General features: G+C 44.2%; 1 protein-coding gene across 6 annotated transcripts in view; it reads left to right on the top strand.

Annotated features, from left to right (window-relative positions):
- MYLK (myosin light chain kinase) overlaps nt 1-18,460 on the top strand; it is a 177,736-nt gene extending 159,276 nt beyond the window's left edge. For 5 of the 6 annotated variants that reach the window (XM_044252185.1, XM_044252188.1, XM_044252189.1 and 2 more), the window contains 5 exons: nt 3,519-3,671; nt 6,167-6,290; nt 11,854-11,983; nt 13,630-13,761; nt 16,426-18,460. In XM_044252185.1, coding sequence (XP_044108120.1) covers nt 3,519-3,671; nt 6,167-6,290; nt 11,854-11,983; nt 13,630-13,761; nt 16,426-16,670 — 784 coding nt within the window. In that variant the 3' untranslated portion in view covers nt 16,671-18,460. The remainder of the gene's footprint in view (nt 1-3,518; nt 3,672-6,166; nt 6,291-11,853; nt 11,984-13,629; nt 13,762-16,425) is intronic. The other variant, XM_044252187.1, reaches the window with a different exon arrangement.
- The last annotated feature ends 2,280 nt before the right edge of the window (nt 18,461-20,740 follow it).

Raw genomic sequence — 20,740 nt, forward strand, 5'->3', positions numbered from 1 at the left:
TAAATAAAATCTTAAAAAAAGAAAGAATTAAGAGCTGCCTGCTGTCATGACCTCTGTGACTCCTCAGCGACCATTAAAATCGAATGTGAAGACTTTGTATACACTTGTGAGAGACAATGTCAAGTGACAAAAAAGTGGAACACCCAAAAGTTTGCCCATAGTGATTACAGTTTTGTTAAAAATAAATAAATAAATAAGATAAAATTAAAAAAAAAAAAAAAACAGATAAATTTGTTGTTTATGTTGGGGAGGAAGAAAAAAACTTTCCTCCACCCTCTTAGGTTCTTTTCTTGGAGGACTGCAAATCAAACTGACAGAAGGCAGATTAATAAGAGAAAAAAAAACAGATTTAATTATGTATATATGCATAGGAGTTCACAAAGAAATGATTCAAGAAGGTGTTTAGAATTGGGGGCTTACATACTATTTTAAAGAGAGCAAGCAAGTAATTGTAGAGAAATAACTAGACCAAGGAAAAGAGGTTTGGGGCTTCTGGAGGAGGAAAGTTGTGAGAAGGTGACTAGGAAATGTGTAGTAAGTAAGGGTTGTTTAGCAAGGTCTGTTATGAAGATGAGTCTTATCTTTCTGGGAAGGGAGAGAACATATTTACAAATGGAAATTTATGTTACCTTAATAAAGAGAAATGTATGTCCTGCTTTTAGATTGAAAGGGAGGGCAAAGAGCTAATTGCCTTCAGCTCAAAACATTCTTTATACCAAAGTGGCTTATTTCGGAGTGACATACTCTGATCCCCTTCAATTAAAAAAATGAGATAAAACTAGGAAGAGGGGTGGGTAGTTGTGTTTTTAATGCTAATGTTAGTATGTTTATTGATTGGGTTGATCAACCCAACCGTATATGATCCTTATGCAAATTTTAGCAATAAAAAACCCAAATAAGAAAAAAAAAAAAAACCCAAATAAGAAAATTAAAAAAAAAAAAATCCTGCCACATCCCACCACCAGGAAACATCACTGAAATTCCGACACTCTCTTTATCATCATGCTCTGCATATATGGCAAGTTTTATTTTAGAGACGTACTCTTTAACAGGAATTCTGTGGGAGCTCGGCAGGCAAGGAGACAGCCAGGGCTGGGTGTATTTCAGATGGATGGGCTGCCAGAAAGGAGGAGTGCCAGAGGCGAGGACACTCTCCCCAGCTGTGAACTTTACAGAGATTAAGCCCTATCTTTGCAGGATTACAGTCCCTAATTAGGAAAAGAGTTTACAGAAGGGGCCAGTGCAGCATTCCGCACAGCAGGGTTGTCTGCTCTTCTGGCAGTCTTTGGAATGCTGCAGAACTTGACCCCTCTTTGTTTCAAATGGAAAATGTAAAGACGGAAGGAGGCACCTAGCTGACAAGCAAGAATCAGGCTGCTTCTAGATGGGACTAGCTGGGGTCGCACTGAATTGCAGAGAGGGGGAGAGCTGGAAGCCCCTAGGAATTCTAACCTAGCACCCTTGGTGGAAAAAGGGAAACCGAGGCCCAAAGAGTGTGTGTGTTTGTGTGTGTGTGGAGGCAGGGCAGAATGGCCTGTAGGTGTGCAGACTTGGGAGTGATTTGCTACCACACTACTTTCGTTGTCATGTATAATGAGCCCCATGCCTTCTGCAAACAGAAGGGAAATTGGTGTTTTGCTTTAAGACATCTTAATGCCATCTGCAAAACTCTGTTATTCTAAAATACAAATATATTGACTAGGATGAGATAACTCACATTGCAAAAGCTTTCTTCTTTTTACAAAAGGTATCGTCCAAGGTTTCCTTCTGTGGCAAGCTTGCCTCACAATATTTCAGTGGCTTTTGTTTTACAAAACTGAGTTTGCAGGTGCTGTTGTATTTCATAAGCTGAGTCCGCTTGGACCTAGAGACGCCTCCAGAAGGATTTGCTTTACTGTTTATGATAATGGGTTCTTAAGGATTTGGGGGAAAGGGACATTAGTAAAGGCTTCATCTGGAAGGTTGATGGCAAGAAGGCCCTATATCCATCTTGTGGGACTCAAGTGAGGTCAGGGCAGGACCAGCTACATAATTTGTGGGGCCGCATGCAAAATGAAATGGTGGAGTGACTTGTTCAAACGTTACTCTTTCAGCATGACAGCAGCAGATCATTAAACTAAGAGCAAGATCTTCTAAGGGTGGGGCCCTGTGCACCTGTGTAGGCTTGACCCACCCATGAGGTCACCCTAGGTCAGGGTGAATGGCAGGGGGAGGGTTGGTATGAAGATGAGGTACACAGAAGTGAGAGATTAGGCCGGTAAGCTGTAAACCTGTCCTACTTGGCTTTGAGATACTTGGCCTGACATATTTCATTTGTTACTGGTAAATGTGTCATTCCCGAGGTCACAGATTGGTGAGGCAGTGGGAAAGAACTGTGTAATATCTGCAGTCTTGAACAGAGCTCCTTCCTACGGACCAGGCCTTGTGCCAGAGCTGTACGCCAGGATCGCTTCATCGGCATAGAAATACTGATTAAAGGAGCAGTTAAGATCTAGGCTCTAGAGACAGATGCCTGGGTTCAGATCTCACTGATTGAATCCTTGGGTGATTTACTTAACCCCACTCTGTGCCCGTTTCCTCATCTGTTAAAGCCGTGAGTTACATGGGATAGGGGTGGTATTAGGATTGAGTGAGTTCATCTACTTTAAGCTGTTTGCCCAGTGCCTGGCGCATAGTAAATGTTTGCCACCATGACGCTATTGATGGAGGAGAAGGAGGAAGAGGAGAAGGAGGATAAGTAAACGTGGTAACCACTGTAGAGTTAAGTGGTAGGTTCTCCATCATATAGAGGAGGAGAACATGGCACGGAGAGATGAGGAAATTGTCCCAGATCACCCAGAAAATGAACAGACTGTGCCATTTCCTCAGCCTCAGTTTCTCTTAGGGAAGCTTTTTGTTTTGACCTGAGTGCCTCAGGCTCACTGGTATAGGCGGATCACCAGACCCACGTTGCTGGTTTGAAGTCTGCTGTCGTCCGTGCTTGCTAAGCACCCGGGGTGTGCTCGGCCCTGTCACTGCTGCTGATAGGGAGGAAGATGAGAGGTAGAAGGGAGCAGGGGCAGCCTGGTGTGATGAGCGCTGTACCATGGGACTCGTCCCTGGTGAGGGGACAAGCACCAGCACAGAGGGGAAGGGACTCTTCTACCCAGGAACCTTGGTGAAGGTTCCAGGCTTTGGGCAAGAACAGAGGACGGGGGAGGAACCCTGCTGTGTCCTGACAAAACATAAACTGAAGTAAATTCCTTTCCCTCAGCCTCACAGGCAGGTGGTGACAAGAGGCATTGACATCCCAAAAGTGCAGTGAGCCCTGAAAGAGTCAGGGCCACAAAAGCCTGGGGACCCACACTCTCTCCTTTTCTCTGGCAGGAGGAGAGGCAGGCACAAGGGTATTATGGGTGCACAGCTTTGCAGGCCCTCACTCTTGACCTCAGTGACACTCACTTGGCGGGGATCGTCCCACCTGCCCTCCTTGCCAACACCCACGCCCATTCATCTGTTGTCCCACTCTTCTCTTCCAGGGTTAGTGGACTTTCCCCCTTCATGGGTGACAACGATAATGAAACCCTAGCCAACGTTACCTCAGCCACCTGGGACTTCGATGACGAAGCGTTCGATGAGATCTCTGATGATGCCAAGGATTTTATCAGCAATTTGCTGAAGAAAGATATGAAGTAATGAGTTGACATTTCCATCTTTTCCGCTTCCCCGCTCCCTGACTGGGGTCCGGAAGCAGGGACTTCCTTTACCCTCTTCCCTGAGGAGGCAGGGAGGGCAGGTACTGCAAGTAGTGGGGAGGGGGAGGGGTCTTCCTAGGCCCCCTACGCCAGTTCCAGGCACCCCACTAGTCTTTAGAAGCACAGAAACCTCACTCGAAAAGCAGCCCTTGATGGCTGTTGCAGGGAGAGAAACAGCTTGCTGTGTGTCAATAATGACAGCCCTTTTCGTTTTCTCTCTGCGAGTGTAGCTGTAGCCTGGCTGAAACCTCAGCCCCTCTTCGGGCGTTACTCGGGAAGTATCCTGTTTGAGGCCCCTGATCATACTCCCGGGCTAATCTGGCTTGGTGTTTTTTCCATATCTCAATGACTTAAGAACCACAGGCCTGAACAAGGAAACTTCTCCCACCGGCCCAAGTGAGGCTGTGATTTCAGACGGCTGGCTCAGGCTTGTTTCCACGTGGCCTCTGGCCCCCCCTCACTATGCAGACTGTGCAGTTCCTCACCTCTGCCCTGGGGGCTACCAGGAGCTGCACATGTGGTCGGTGGAGGGACACATAAAACTGTAGTGACCACTGGGAGGCCAGTGTGTTCCGTCACATGGATGGCCTAAGGCCATGAGAGCAGGTCAGACACACCAGGTGCTCTGTAGGTGTTCCCATGGGAGAGGAGTGGAGCTGGGGAGGCTAGGGCAGAGACCTCGGGTGTGGTTAGCAGAATTTGTGGGTGAGGACTCTCCAGGTGAGGGAACTGGTGAGATGACAGCAGGGAGGTGGGGAGGCGGTACGTGTGTGGGGAAAGCTGGCCTGCCCCAGGGAAGGGAGCAGTGGCTGCCAGGTGAGAAGAATTGGCCCACTGGGTGCCTCGCCCACTCTGTAACAGGTGGCCAGATTAGGCAGGGCCTGGCTCCAGGAGCACCCCCCCACCACCACCACTAGCATCTGGCTTTGCCCTAGAAGGGTGGTGTTGAATAGGTAGGGTACCAGAGGATGAGAAGGGGAAGGGTGGCCTGACTCCACAGGCAGGTGACTGTGGGGTGCGGGTTCCGCCCTGTCTGCGTGGCCCACAGCCCCCCTCTGAGCCTACCAGTTATCTTGTTACCCCCCAGAAGAAATCCTGTTTGCAACCAAGATCACGGTTGCTAAGAGTAGAGTTGGGGGTCTCTCAGATGGCTCTGATTTTCTGGTTCTGTGTCCACCTCTCAGTCCTTTTGAGCTACCTCAGGCCAAATTCCTCCAGAAGCTACATCCACTCCTTCTGTGAGATCATCATGGCATTTTGTTTCACAGCCTTTGTAGCAGAAGGAGGCATGACCCAGGTAGAATCTGGATGTCATGGGGCCCTAGATTCCCTTTCAGTGGAAGTGATCCTCACTCTCAGGTGCTTTGTGGAGATGTAGACCTCCTTCCTAGTAACACTAGTCCAGGATGGCCTTTGTCCATCAAGCTTCATTCACTGAAAATTTGGTAAATGAGGATATACACACACACACACACACACACACACACACGTTTTCTCATCTGACCTCAAATTGATTCAGTAATGAGCTGTGCGGCCCTTTGGTGCTCATAAAATGGATTCACCAAAGAACTGATTTCAAATTATCAAGATACTCAAGTCCCATAAACTCTTAAATGTAGCATCTCTTTAACCAGAAATCTCCACCTATCCACGCTTTAAAAAAATATATTTTTATATTATAAAATCAGTACATGTGAATTGTAGAAAATTTGAATATAGGAAAATTAAAATAATCCATAATACCTTTATCTAAAGATCACTGCATTTTGCTGTAATTAGCAAATTTAATTATACTCATTTTTCAATGTATGTTAACATTGGTTCTTTGGGCTTTATTAGTCCTATTACAATTAAGGTGATGGCCCTGAATTATTTCTAGAATCCCAGAGCTTTCAGAAAGATTAAATGAGTTTGAGTGCTGTTTCTAAGGTTGTCGTAAGTTATAGGTTGTATGTAGGACAAAACCTGACACTCAACCACACCATAAGACATGAGAGCTCAGTGATTCTGAGAGATTTCAGCCTAACGTTTCACTCTTCCCTCCACCAGACAAGGAGACAGAAAGATTAGAGTCCACAGCCCCCTGACCCACTGTAACCAGTAGAATGACCCTGCCCTAGAATATCATTTTCAGATGTGTCTGCCCTTTCCCTTCCTAGACCCCAAGGGCAGGTCATGAGACTCCAGTTGCTTACTTGGTGGTTAGGCCTTAACACTTAACCTATTCTGGGTCTAGTCAGAGTAGCCCAGACCAAGAGAGTAAAAAGACGAGGAGCACAGTGACCCTGATCGTGGTGGATGAACTGGGAACAGAGAGAGCCCCGGGCTCTGTCCATTGTGACCAAGGACAGGTGACCTCCCATTTCTGATCTGACCAGCAGTCTCTGAGGTCCCCTCCTGCTCAGAAATCCTCTGATCTCTGCCTCCATCAGAAACCGCCTGGACTGCACCCAGTGCCTTCAGCATCCATGGCTAATGAAAGACACCAAGAACATGGAGGCCAAGAAACTCTCCAAGGACCGGATGAAGAAGTACATGGCAAGAAGGAAATGGCAGGTAATGAGGGTGCCACTTTGGACTCGAATGTTGCCCCTCACATTTGCTTTATTGGAGCTACCCTCAGTCCAAAAATATTTACATCTGTTTCTGAAATAGTCTGGGACCAAGACTGACATTTCATGTCTTTGTGGCTAGGGTTGAGCAACATCATCTTGAAGACTATTTGGCAAGCCTGGAGAATGTGACCTCCCAAAGACAGTAGGATGGCCTTACATTTCTTTATAGTGAAGGAGGAGGGCAGCACAGGATCTACAAAGAGAGATAAGGTCCCCACCACCTAGGGAGATTGTGTGTTACTATGTGTCCTTGGGTGAGTGACAACCTTCCCATGCCTTCGTATTCTCACCTATAAAATGGGGGATAATAGTGGTAGCAACATCACAGCATTGTTGGGAGAATTACATGAGGTAATCTTCATCTGGCCTTGGGAACATTGCATGGCATGTAGTTAAGCATTCAAAAATGATACCAGTAGCTCATATGAAGGGCTGGCCATGTCAGGGAACATTCAGAACACTTTCTATACAGTCTTTTAATCCTGGGAGGCAGGTACTATTATTTTCCCCACTTTACAAACAAGCCGAGGCAAAGAAAGGTTAGGAAAGTCACCAGGGATCATGTGGCTAGTAAATGGGAGAAGATTCAAACACAGAACCTGGCTCCAAAGTACTGTCTTAGCAATGGCACAAAATTGCCTCTGATTAATAGCAGCTGGATGAAACTGTCATCCAAACCACAGAGAACTTGTCATCAGCTATGTTATTTTTATGATCACTATTAGTATTACAAAATTTCTGGGCTATGGTTTCTATACTCCAGTACACGGTTTCTATACTCAAGGAATGTTAGTGTAATGGGGCACTGAAGCAAATGGACATAAAAGGACATAATGCACACCAAGAATCATAAACTATCAGTATAGTCTTCCATGGCCATATATGTGAGTGTAGATGGGAGAAGGGAGCCAGTCACCCCGGTGTTGGATGTGGTTGTGAGGAAATGCTGCCAGGGGCAGGACTTTGAAAGTGGTCATGGAACTTGGGCTTGAACAAGAGAAGAGGGGATACAGCATAGACGGGAGAGAAGGTGTGGAGGTCCTTACCCTGATAGGAGCAGTGTCCTTTAGCTGGGCAGCCGGGGGAATTGGGGCATTTAAAACTGGTCTGCGTGGCAGAGAAGGAAATCTCTGTTTTAGGGACAACTCGGAGACTGGTAATTTGCCATACAGCATGACTAAAGCGTGGTCACTAAATCCTCAAAAAGCACAACTTCACACACAGGTGGAAAGGAGCAGAGGCAAAGGGGTCGGTGCTTAGGGTGTGTGGGTTTAAGTGACCACTACCCCCTGAGTGGCTCAGCCAGGACTCCCCCCACAATGAGAGTCAGTTCCTGGTTAGCCCCCGGGAAAGGTTTAGGGGGACTTCTTGGCTCCCTCAAGTGCCAGGTGACTTGGAACACCTGTGTTGCTTAACTTACCTTCCGGTATCATTAGGATCCAGTGAAATCAGAGTAACTAATGTTCTTAAAACAAAAAGGCGTCCACAAAATCAAAGTTGGCTTTATTAACGATCCTATGGCTGGTGTGGGAGTGGGGTGGTCCTACATGCAGGGAGTCCCATTGGGTTTCGCTTGGACAACAGTGTGGGGTTAAGAGGCAGCCTTATCACTTCAGGCTCTCTGGGAGCATCGACACATCTGTTGATGAACCAAAGCCAGGAAGGATCTGAACCCAGGGGACAGGGGCAGAGAAAAGGAAATGGGAGAGGAAATAAATGGAATTTTTTAGTCCGATGGGTCAGGGAACCATGATCTGTGTTGATATTTTAAATCACTTAAATTTTTTTCTACTTGTTAACAGTGTAACTAGCCATAAAGTTTTCTGGAAGTGAGAAGGGAGAGAAAAGGATAGAATTCAGAGGAGGAATCTTAATTTCCTATCTTCATATAGGTAGCAGCGTTTGGAAATGGGTTTTCCACAAAAATAGCGGTTAGGTCTCACAAACATACACACGAAAGTAGGCTAGAAAATCCCATGCCATTCAAGATGTCCCTGAAGTATAAACTCTCTGATAATGGCTCAGCTGTATCTACCCATGCACATTTTTTACCTCAGATACAAGGACCGTAGCATACTCCAAACAGGGCCTTCCCTCTCAGGGCAGCTGAGGTTGTGTTTGCGGGGGCAAAGTGCAATGGAATAAAATGGGATGGACTATGGTGGAAAGGAAGGGCCAGGGCAGACATGGATGGCTCAGAAATCTCTATGGCTGCACAAGAGAAGGTTCCTTGCTATCGTTCTGGTGTGGTTTCCATAAAGGGCCCAGGAAGAAGGAAGTAACATGAGAGCAAATCCCTATAAGTAAGGCAACCTGTAGACGACTACTTATGTCATTGATCTTAGAAGGAAGTTATTCTGAAAGAAGGTACATTTTTTATTTAAATGAAAAAGAATCTTAGACATGGTGAGCAGTAGCACTGAAGGTGAGTTGAACAGGGTAACAGGGCTGCTGCTTGTAAAACTGGAAGTGAAGGACTGGGAATTAGAGGCCTGTGGGCATCCATCTTTATTTTCTGAGACCCACAAAGACTCCATCAGTATGGCTCATAGGCCCATAGAGAAGAAAGTTTTGACCCTGGATAGCAGAGAGTACTCTTGGCCATCACATTTGGATATTATGTACTTGTCAGGGGACACTGGAGTCTCAGAATTGTTGGTATATATGTAGGGTCTGTGATAGCTGGCTGGCTCTAGGGTGACCAAATTGACCCCACTGTACCAGGGGCCTCCCAGCTTTAGGCCCCTGAACGACTTTCATCGTGGGGAAGCCCTCAGTACTAGGGAAACCCAGGAGGGTCAGTCACCCTCACTGGCTCTCCCAAGAAGGGAGTCTGTGCAGCATTATGGAGACTAGTACAAACAGTGCCCGCCTGGAGCACAGGAACCCAGCCTTGGCAATTGCCCTCAGACAAGAAAAAGACTTCCTCAAAGCAAGGATGGAACTTAGGGAATTGAAACTTTATTTCTTGATGTTCCAAAAATTTCTAAAAGTCTTAGTAAAACAGCAACCAATTTTTAGCTCAAAGGCATGAAACCGGAAGACTCGAATGTACAGATATCTTTCTTTTTCAGTTGTGAGAATTTATCTGCTGATTTTTTTTTCATAAATCAGTTCCCAAAGATTGAATCTGATGTAGATTATTTTTAAGATTTTCCCTATTAATCACTTCTTTTCTCCCCATTTTAGAAATTATATGCTGTAATACTCTATCTGATGGAAAATTTCCCCCTATGGGTAGCCTATATGTTTGTTAATGTGTATTGGCTCCCTTCTCTGAAATACTCTTATGTCTGCCTTGTTCCAGCAACGTCATATTAGTCATTTTGTTAATAGAAGAGGAAAGACTTCCTTATTTGACACCACACAAGTGAAGATAGTCATGATCAGTCACAATCCAGGCATTTGGAATTAGGGAGCCCATGGGCTCACGGGGAGTGTTTACTGCTACAGTCACATGTATGAATCAGAGTCTCTCTGCAGAAGACTGGAGGTGTAGGGAGACTCGAATCTTCTGGTTCAAGAACATGAGGTCCACAGAGGGGAACTGATTTACATAGTAACGTCCCTTTGTTGAGAACGAACTCTCTGAGTCCAGTGATTCCTGGCCCAGGCAAACCGATCTGTGTTCGATAAAGGGAATCAAGAGCCAGAAGGACTGGGTCTGAGCGTTTGGCGGACCTGGGAATAGTCTGGTCTGACATTGACTCCATAGGGAGGGCTGCCGTGGCTGGTGCCTCCTCTTCCTGCCCATTCCTGGGTCTCCCCAGCTAGCACAATAAATAGATCAATAATGTCACTAGGAATAGCCTTTCCCAGCAGAGCATGCAAGACTGCCACATGGGCTCAGTCTGCAGGTATATTGGAGCCTGCAGGGCCACGGGGCCTCTGCACGCAGCTACTGTCCTCTCTCACCTTCTTCCTCCACCCCCACTTCATCTCCACCTGGGGCTTCCAGAACTCTGTTCAGAGGGACGCAGCTTCACCATGGTGACAGAGGGCCAGAAATATAACCACACCACAGTGATGTATGCAAGAGGGCTGATGGCCAGGGGACAGAGCAGGATGGAATGTCTGTCCAAAGTGCATGAAGAGAGCCACAAGGATGGCATGTGACAAACAGAAAAGTGGCGGTGGTCATAGCAGATCTCAGCTTAAACCACACACACACACACACACACCCTTATGAGTCCTTAGTGCCCTGTGATTCTTTTCTTTCCAAAGTGATCTTTTTATGGAAGTATCTTGGCTTTCCAGATAGTCCAAAATTGTGAGGCTTTACTGAAATGCTTGAGCGCGTGAAGTTAGTTCAGGAGGAAATGGCTTTGCTGCTGCAGCTTATGGCCCAGTAGGTGAGTGCTAGCCACTGGCCTGTGTGCAGACTGTTTCTTTCCTCTCTTAGGAGCCAGTCTGCAGTGGTGTCTGCCCTCTGGGCACACAGCATCTAGATGCCTGAAATGATGCTTTGGGTACAGAGTTGGAAAGAGTTGCTTATGCCTTCATTTCTTACCTTGTCATTCCACTGACCTTAGAAAAAGGGCAAGAAACTTCACCTGGAGGTGAAACATTCAAGGACCCGTGGAATAGGAAGGTGAAGGAGTGGCATAGACACTATTGTATATTATAGGGGATTTCCTGACTTAAATCCTTATGCTTGGTAGAATTTTCACAATGCAAAGGAAGTTTTCATCTCAAGTTCTGGCATCCTTTTCAACAGAAATTCTGTCCTCTCCCGGAGTCTCTCATCTCAGAAAAGCAAAGTGCTTCTGCCTTTCATTTCTTTGGGTCCTTCTTTTTGATGCCTGGGAGTACATCAGGGAGGAACAGCCCTCTAGAACCTCACTGTGCATTCGCAGACTCACAGGCCAGTCAGAGTGTTTCTCAAAATCTCTTAAGTATCTGAATCATAAACAGAACTAAAGAGACCTTGGAGATCATCTTGTCCAACCCCCTCCTTATACAGAGAAGGAAACTAAAGCCCAGAGAGGTTAAGGAACTTGCCCAAGGTCAATAGAAGGCTTTTTTTTTTTTTTTCTTTTTCTCTTTTCCCCTTCACATCAGGACCTGTGGGATCTGTAGTAACTTACTCTTGACCAATTAAATTCCTATCACTAGTATTGTTTTACGAGAAACAGCCCACTGGGCCCCATCAGCAATAAGTCTTTGGAGCTGTCTCAGCCTGCAGTTGCTTTATATAAACTATCCCTTTTATGGGAGTTGAAGCACAGTATGAAAAGGGTTTTTGTCTCATGTTGACCTTGTTTAGTCACATTAACACACACATTGGTTCCAGGCCCCATTCCATTCTCCGAACATCTTCTGACACGCTGATAGTGCTGAGCAGAGCAAGGTTGGGCTCACTCCTCCGGCAGATCCTCGGCACTTGGGAGGCCCTCGTTTCAGGGCCAGCTGCCTCTCCTGGGCTAGGCTCTTCTCCCCAAATCCTGCTGCTCAGCTGGAACCGGGGACGCCGCCTGAGTCCAACCCCGGTGTCTGTTTTCCAGAAAACGGGCAATGCTGTGAGAGCCATTGGAAGACTGTCCTCTATGGCAATGATCTCAGGGCTCAGTGGCAGGAAATCCTCAACAGGGTCACCAACCAGCCCACTCAATGCAGAAAAATTAGAATCTGAAGGTAAGAGCTCCAGGAAGATTTTTCTCCAGCCAGCTGGTGAGAAAGGAAGGGTTGGGGGATGGAGGGACATTTTAAGGTTTTGGGGGGGGGGGTTGGTTTGTTGTTTTTTTAATAATATAAACTATAAGGATTAAAGTCTGAACTAATTTTAGGTTGCTAAGTCTACTTGTTATTCTTTAATTGTTCAACCTTAAGTTTAACTATTTTCAGAGGGAAAGTTATTTGTCTAATAGAATGAGATGACCTCCGCTATTCTCCTCCCTATATTTTACATAAGAATTAGTGAAGACTTCATTAAAAGCTTTCTTTTTTCTCATTACAAAAGTGATATTTGTATATTGATAGGTAAACATAAAAAAACACATATAGTATCTTTTTTAAAAAATATTCTTCCATATTCTTACTTTGGGTTTTTCTTTTAACAAATGAACTATAGTCCACATTCCTTTGGCATTTTTCAGGATGCTGAAACAATGTCATTTGAACGGGGTAGACTGTGCATGACGGGGCTCCTCCTGGAGACCAATAGGGTTAGTTATTTGCACACCATCTTCGAGACACTGCCCTGACCATCTCCTCAGTGAAGGGCTTGGCCTCTTCCTGCTCCAGAAGCATGTGGGGTCTGGCCCTAATCTTCTTGAGGTGCCTCATTTCGCCAAAGACACCCCCTACCTCCTGCTGCCTGGTGTTTTTGGTATCCAAAGTTGAGAAGCTAAGTCTAGATCCCTCCTGTGTGTAAAAGCAGGGTAACTGGTGAGGCTGCTTGCTGGGCTGCGCTGAGGGAGTCAGGGATATAGTGTGCAACTCATGGTCCTGGTTCCTCCTGACCCACGCTCCCCAGATGATCCAGAAATAGCCTGAAGGGAAGAGAGGATACAGGAGCCCCCCGCCCCCCAAGTATAGCTTTTCCCTGGACTAATCCTAAGTCCTGGTCCATGGTCATACAATAGGAAGGCAGTGTAAGTGTGGACAGAAATCCGGGCGAGTTGAAGATGCATTTAGGATCCAGCTCCTCCTTCCCAAGGAGCAGGCCTGCTGCTGCAGGAGGAGGGCAAAGGGGTGACAGAGAACGGGAAGGCTGGTGTGGTTTGTCCTTCTTAGATACCCTCCACTGAATCCTGAAACAGCATGGAATGCAGCCAAAAATCCTTTTTAAAGATTATTTCCTTTTTCAATGTGTCAGCATAAGGGAAGGGGGGGAGTTCAAACATTTCCGCAGTTTGGTCACAGTTCTCTCTGCTGCCAAAAGCTTTTGGCAGCAGGCCAACCTGTCCCCAGGAGAAAGGTGTGTTTGATTCAGTCCCCTAAGCCACATTATTTGCTGAATTTTAGCAACTTTAAAAAAAAAAAAAAAAAACTCTTTTTCTATTTTATTTTATTTTATTTTTTTTTATTTGACAGAGAGAGAGAGAGAGATTACAAGTAGACAGAGAGGCAGGCAGAGTGGGAGGAGGAAACAGGCTCCCCGCTGACCAGAGAGCCTGACCTGGGGCTGGATCCCAGGACCCTGAGATCATGATCTGAGCCAAAGGCAGAGGCTTAACCCACTGGGCCACCCAGGCTCCCCACAAAAAGCTTTCATAAATGAGGGAAGAGGAGAGAATGGGGAATGAAGAACTGATTGCATTTCCTTCCCTGTCTCCTAGAAGATGTGTCTCAAGCTTTCCTTGAGGCTGTTGCTGAGGAAAAGCCCCATGTAAAACCCTATTTCTCTAAGACCATCCGTGATTTAGAAGTTGTGGAGGGAAGCGCTGCTAGATTTGACTGCAAGATTGAAGGTAAGTTTTAGCTTTTTCTTCCCTTGACTACGAAAGGGGTGTGGTGGACTGGTGAGCCCTGCTGCATGCCCCAAGCAAAATGTCCATTCTGGGCAGCCGGGCTGTGAGGACAACTGGGCGAGGAGTTGGCCTACTGCTCCCAACTTCCCCTCCTGAAGGTTGGTGCCATTCAGTGACTCACCTAGGACACCTTTGCCATTTCACATCCTTACATCAGCCACTAGACTCAAGTTAAAAGTGGTTTATCACAGACCTATTTGGCTATGGAACACACTTTTAACGCAATGAGCTTTGCAAGCTTCTGGGAAGCGTATGAACTGTCCACAAGAGTCTTCAAAGGAAGAGTATGGGATGGGGAGCCGGTGGCCCTGTTGCTCATCCTCGAGCTGTGTGACTTAGCTTGGTGATCTAACTCTTCTGAGCCTTAGGCCTTTAACCTTAAGATGACATCTAATGCCTGCGTAGCTCTGGGGATGCAGTGAGAGGACGTATGTGAAAAGGGGGAACCTTTAAATCCATTCAAGATGTCATGAAGTCAAGGGAAAAGCTGTGGGACTGGTAAGTGCAGAGAGTGAGAACACCATGTTATTCCAGATGGAGGGAAGCCGAGCTCCAGGTGCCTATGCCATCTTCCCCATGCTTCTCTGCCTGCCGAGAATAATGTGGCCGTAGAATTGTGAGTTGTTAGTGCTCAAGGGAACTTAAGGGATCTTAGCATAGCTCCTGAGAAGTGAGCAATGTTGGTGACACAAAGCATTTCAGCTTCCAGATGGCAACATTCCAGAAAGATAAGGACAAGAAAAGGTAGGGTTCTTTGTCTCAAGTCTGTAACTATTGTGTGCCAGCCCAAGTGGAGGGTTAGCTCCCATTTCAGTCTGACCAAATAAAGCACAAGAGTTCATTAAGCAACTTTCTCGAGGCTGCATAGCACAGGACAGCAGTCAGAACAAAGCATGCCTCCCACACTGTAAGATTCTCCAGCAGTGTGACTAGATAATGCCTTTGAGGTAAAGTAACCCAAAGTGAGGAATGAAAAAAGGTTTTCTCCTGCTTCATTATATCTCGAATGGCCTTGTAAATGCAGTGCCTATAATCATCTTTCCCTTTTTCTATTCAGTTAAAGAAAGGTAGATGTGTTGCCTTTGCTAGTGTGAAAGTGCACTGCTTGGGGACACTGCTGAAAGCTCTGGGGTCAGTGCTCAGAACTGTCACCATCGCCACTGTCTTGGGGTCTTCTGAAGTTCTTTTTCCTTTTTTTCCTTTTTAAAAATTATTACGGCATACTGTTTATCATGTTTGTACTTTTCTCTTTGGGATTATTTCCTTCATTATTTGCATAACTGACTAAAGCACTAAGGAGAAATTAAGGCACATGGCTGCAGTTTTGATAAAAACAAAATCTACTTGAAAAGAACGTTTGAATCCTTAAATTTTTATGTGTAATTTTTATTCAGGATGGGGCTGTAACTTTTTTTTCCTATAAAAATATATTCTGTACATAGTACATATAATGCATATATATATATACATAAAATATATTTTTACATGTTGAACTTTCCAGAAACATGACTAATAACATAAAACGACGGTGACCAATGGGGTCAATTCCAGTTATTTACAGTTGGCAGATTATCCATCTTTGGATCAGACTAAGATAAATACTGCCTTTTTTTTTTTAAGCAATATTATCAGCTCCTCTAACTTATGTATTATAGACCTTATCATCAGCTTTGAGTTATAATTTACATAACATAAAATTTATCCATTTTAAGTGTATAATTCAGTGATCTTCAGTAAATTTACAGAATTGTACAATCACCACAATCCAATTTAGAGTATTTCCATCACCCCCAAAAGATCTCTTGTGCCTGGGGTTTCCTGGGTGGCTCAGTGGGTTAAGCCTCTGCCTTCAGCCCAGGTCATGATCTCAGGGTCCTGGGATTGAGCCCCACATCGGGCTTTCTGCTCAGCAGGGAGCCTTCTTCCCCCCTCTCTCTGCCTGCCTCTCTGCCTACTTGTGATCTCTCTCTGTGTCAAATAAATAACATCTGGGGCGCCTGGGTGGCTCAGTGGGTTAAGCCGCTACCTTCGGCTCAGGTCATGATCTCAGGGTCCTGGGATCAAGTCCTGCATCGGGCTCTCTGCTCAGCAGGGAGCCTGCTTCCTCCTCTCTCCCTGCCTGCCTCTCTGCCTACTTGTAATCTCTCTCCGTCAAATAAATAAATAAAATCTTTAAAAAAAAAATCTCTTGTGCCCATTTGTTCTCTTATTTTTTACTTATACTTATTTAAGTTCAGCTTTTATACAAGATAAATTTTCTGTTCATCCAAGGAGAGGTTTAGCTGTAGGCGTGTGGCTGGAGTCAGTGCTGTGTTGCAGGTCGTACTCTAGATCAGTGTAGATGTGGGACACAGTACAGCCCCTGCATGGATGGCAAATGGCATGCCTGTAAAGTACCTTTTGTCAGGGTTTCAGATGTTACTATTTACAATATATGCCCATATCCAAATGTAAATCTCAAAAAGAGATGCCAAAAGCCAACATCATGACTTTTTCCCTGCCCCCCCTTTAATCAACAGAGGCTGCTTAGGAGCTGCTTGCATGAATTGATATGAAACTTTGAATAATGGTTTCTGCAACTTGTGTCCTCCCCCTGTGCTGCAGGATACCCAGACCCTGAAGTTGTCTGGTTCAAAGATGACCAGTCAATCCGGGAGTCTCGCCACTTCCAGATAGACTACGATGAGGATGGGAACTGCTCTTTAATCATTAGCGATGTTTGCGGGGATGATGATGCCAAGTACACCTGCAAGGCCGTCAACAGTCTGGGAGAAGCCACCTGCACAGCGGAGCTCATTGTGGAGACCATGGAGGAAGGAGAAGGGGAAGGGGAAGAAGAGGAAGAGTGAAACAAAGCCAGAAAGTAGCACCTTCTAAGTCGTTTTACAAAGACTATTTCTCTAAAGCTCAAAAAATCCAAGATAGTAAAAGCACCTAGTGTGATAGATTCTCTAGTTAGGTCATTTGAGGGTTGACTGTTCAGCAACAGCAGTTGGTACCTAGCAGCAGCTAATGATGGGCATTAATGTGAATTAGCTGGCCCCTTAAGATACTAGCACAGCCAGATTTCATTTTGGGAAATTACCAGTAACTTGCCTGATCAGTTGATGTTAGAAAGTACCCAAAATAAATCTTTATCTGGGCAAAGTCATAAATTCCCTAGCTGAAAGCGCTTGTGAAAAATAAGGCCCTGCACTCACGGCTTGACCCAGAAGGTCCCTGGAGATGGAGATGTGTCTGTCCCAGCTCCTCACTCCAGGGAATGGTGTCTCCTCCGGTCTGGCAGCACTTCATCCTGAAACCAGTTTGAGCCATTCTAACTTACGAGGCCCATTTGATTCCAAAGTATACTGTAGACATGCACACTTTTTGTTTCTCTCCCCTGTTCCACCTGCCAGTTTTGCTGGCTCTGAACCTGCCAAGAGTTTAAGCCCTAAGGATGTGATGCTTCTTAGGTGCTGAAAGACCAGTCCCCTGCTCCTGGATGGCTGGCTTCCTTAGGCAAATAGAATCTTTTCTTCCAAAATCAGCAGGAAATCTAAACTTATCCCCTCTTTGCAGATGTCTAGCAGCTTCAGACATTTTTGTAAGAACCCGTGGAAAAAAAAAAAAAATCCTTGCTAATGTGCTTTTCTTCTGAAACCAGGATTCGTATTTGTGCGGTTACAGAATATCAGCTCTGCATGTGTGGTAAGGATTCCTGTGTTTGAATGTATGAAAAACCAGTTTGCTGAAAAGTTAGTCTGCATTATTTATCGGCCACTATGAAACAGATTTCAAATGATGAAGGGCTGTAGAACTGCCTGTACTTTGGAATCTTCCTTCAGGGTAGTCTGAGTTTAATACACCTTCCATGCTACACAATCGCCAGAGAACTTTACCTACCTTATGGGTTCCACAAGGTTTTCTTCTTGAACGTGCATCAGTCAGGCCTTGCCCCCAACCTTCAAATGTATCCTTAGACCTGATAAATGCACTCAGACTTGCATCTTTAGGAATTTTTCTTTCACTACATCGGCACTTAACTTTTTCTTTATAAACTTTTTGAAGGTCATAAACAAAGACTATAAGCCGATATGCCTAATACATTTCTCTGCGTGTGTGTGTAACATTCCAAATACTTTTTTCTTTTCCACTGTTTGTAAAGTGCAGCAATTTCATGTTTCAAGGGACTTTTTAATAGTTCCTCAAGAACCAGTCTGAAATGACTTCAGTGCAACCCTACACAGTATCAACTTTAGAACTTTGATATTAGTCTTATGTTACTTTCCATTCTATTTTTATCTGCTTTTTGCTGCTAGTTTCAAATTTGCCAGTATTTTTCTTTTTGCTTTTTAAGCAGTTAAACAATTTTTTTCATAATAGCCACAGTATTGCCACAGTTTATAATAAAGGGTTTTAAAATTTGATTTAGAGCATTTGAAGCTTTTCTTCACTTAGCTGTGTTTAGACTATAATCTTTGTGTGCATGTGTGTTGTCATGTGTGTGTATGTGTGGTGTGTGTGTGTTTGCTACAGGTTTTTAATGTCTTGAAATTGTGTTAATGTTCTCCCAGTTTATTATGCCATCAGAACGGTAAATGAGAACACTACGACTGTAGTTAGCTCACAGTTTTTAAATAAAGGATACCACAGTGCATGCTGTTTGTTCAGTCCCTGCAGCCTTCTCTTTCTTTCTATGCCACCAGCTGGAGACTACCCAGAGCGCTCCTGGCTATGACAAACAAAAGCTGTGCTGTATGAATGGCTGAGACGGTTGGGTTTCACTACAGAACAGAACAACTTACAGAGATCTTGTTCACACTGGGTAGCCTAATTTGCAAATTTTGTGCAAAATCTCTCTTGAGCATCAGTTTGGTTAATTCTACAGATAACTTCCATACATTTGATATCTAACAAATTTTCATAATCCTAAGATCTATATGACATTTATAGCATGTGACAAAATCATCATCATCATTAATATTATTAACTAGGGCTTGGTTTGGCATTTGTAATTTTGCTGTGGCTATTTTGGCAATCAAGCGCTGTCTTTCTGTGTCTTGATATTGAAACATTTGTTAGGAGGAAATTCCTGGTAACCCTCCTTCTCTATTGGAAATCTGTTATCAGATGGTGAGTCCCATATGTCTTGAGTGTTCAAACGATATTATAGATACTCTAGAAAGAATCAAGACATACTAATAAATGTTGGTTAGATGATTCTATGATTCTACAATGTAGTCTGGAGGGAAATAATCCATTGTCCAATTAATAAATTTTTAATTTTTTTCATTTTTTTTTAGGCAACAACAATCTACAAGTGTTTCTAGTGAGGAAATTACTATTTTTAAAGAAAAGGACTTTTTATTCCTTGCTAGGGAAAAACTGACTATAAATATTCTGCACCAGGAAAAAAAAGACATTTTCTCCCATTCCATTTTCATCCCAAACACATAAAAATTCATTAGTTGCTGTTTACATTGCAGAACCTCATATTAAATGATATTTCTATGTATAATTAAAAAGACACGATGACTATTGTCAGCTCTAACTTTATATAGTCTCTTTTACTTTTTAATCAAAGTGTTTTGAATTTTACTTTTCACATCTTACTGGTTATTAATAAATCAATGCTAATAAGTATCAAGGAGATTAAGGATAACTGAATTCTAAAGAAACTCAATTCTCCAATTTTCAAGAAAATACAAGTAATACTACTGTCTTTACCCTGTAGGAACTTCTTCACTGTATTTTGAAAGGGAGGCTAACATCCTTGCTAGTCATTAAGGAGGCTCTTTTCCCCCTGGCACAGCATTGTGGGTCCTTGGCTCGATGGGGCTGTGACTTGTGCCAGGCAGTGAGCTGTGAGTAGAAGTGATGGGTGTCTCCTCTGGGCCAGAGCATTTAAGAGCTAGTGTAAGGCTCTCCTCTATGACTGGCAACATGTAAGATGGTGACTGCTTTATCAGCCTGGGCCCCCAGTCAACCCCCACTGGGTACATAACACAAGTAAGAAATAAGCCTTGGTTCTTATAAATCACCAAGATTTTAGGTTACTTTGTGACTGCAAAGTAATAGACTATCCTGTTATAAGGTCATCATCAAATTCTACTTCCATTATGACTAATATGGTAGCCACGGTCACAAGTGGCTATTTAAGCTTAATTAAAATAAATAAATTTTCAAATTCAGTTCCTCAGTTGTGCTTAACCACATTTCAAGCATTCAGTAGTCACATGTGACTAGTGGCTACCTGATCAGACAGCTAGATCAGGTTCTATCAGACAGACAGAACTTTCTGTAAAGTTCTATCAGCACTGTTCCAGATGGAATACGGAAAAACGAGAACTCCAAATTTTACCTGAACCATGCATATTACTTTTCAAATTACAATGAAATTAAAACTTAAATGTTTGTGTGAAATCAATCTGGAGGACATGGTCCATAGTTTCACCAATTACATTGATAATATAGACTCAATACCTACGTTATAGTTTGTGATTAGCCATTTATATTCACACATATTTTCCCCTTTTTAAGACATTATAAAAGTACCAGTGCTATGCTCCTCATCACCAAATCTAAGTAGACCTGCAGTTCGGAAGCAATTACCAGATTACTTGTGATATGAAACAACCAGCCAAGACAACAATCTCAGGTGTTTTCGGAACCTGGAGCTACCTGAGTTAGGAGAGAATCCAAAGGGGCCATCTGAGATAGATGCAGAGGAGAGACAGGGTCACTAGGGTAGGATTTCCTTGACAGTGACCCAAAAGGGAAGTGGGAGGGGCCATTCTGACAGCTATAATCATTTACCTTCAGTGGCTTTGATCACTGGAACTGGAGACAGCCAGGAGACCTACAATGTTTGGAGACAACTTTACAATTTCTAACTGCTGCTTGTTTGAAATCTTAGCCCGCAGGCCCTGCTGTGTTC

Source organism: Neovison vison, chromosome 6, assembly GCF_020171115.1.
Source record: "Neovison vison isolate M4711 chromosome 6, ASM_NN_V1, whole genome shotgun sequence".
Classification (NCBI taxonomy): Eukaryota; Metazoa; Chordata; class Mammalia; order Carnivora; family Mustelidae; genus Neogale; species Neogale vison.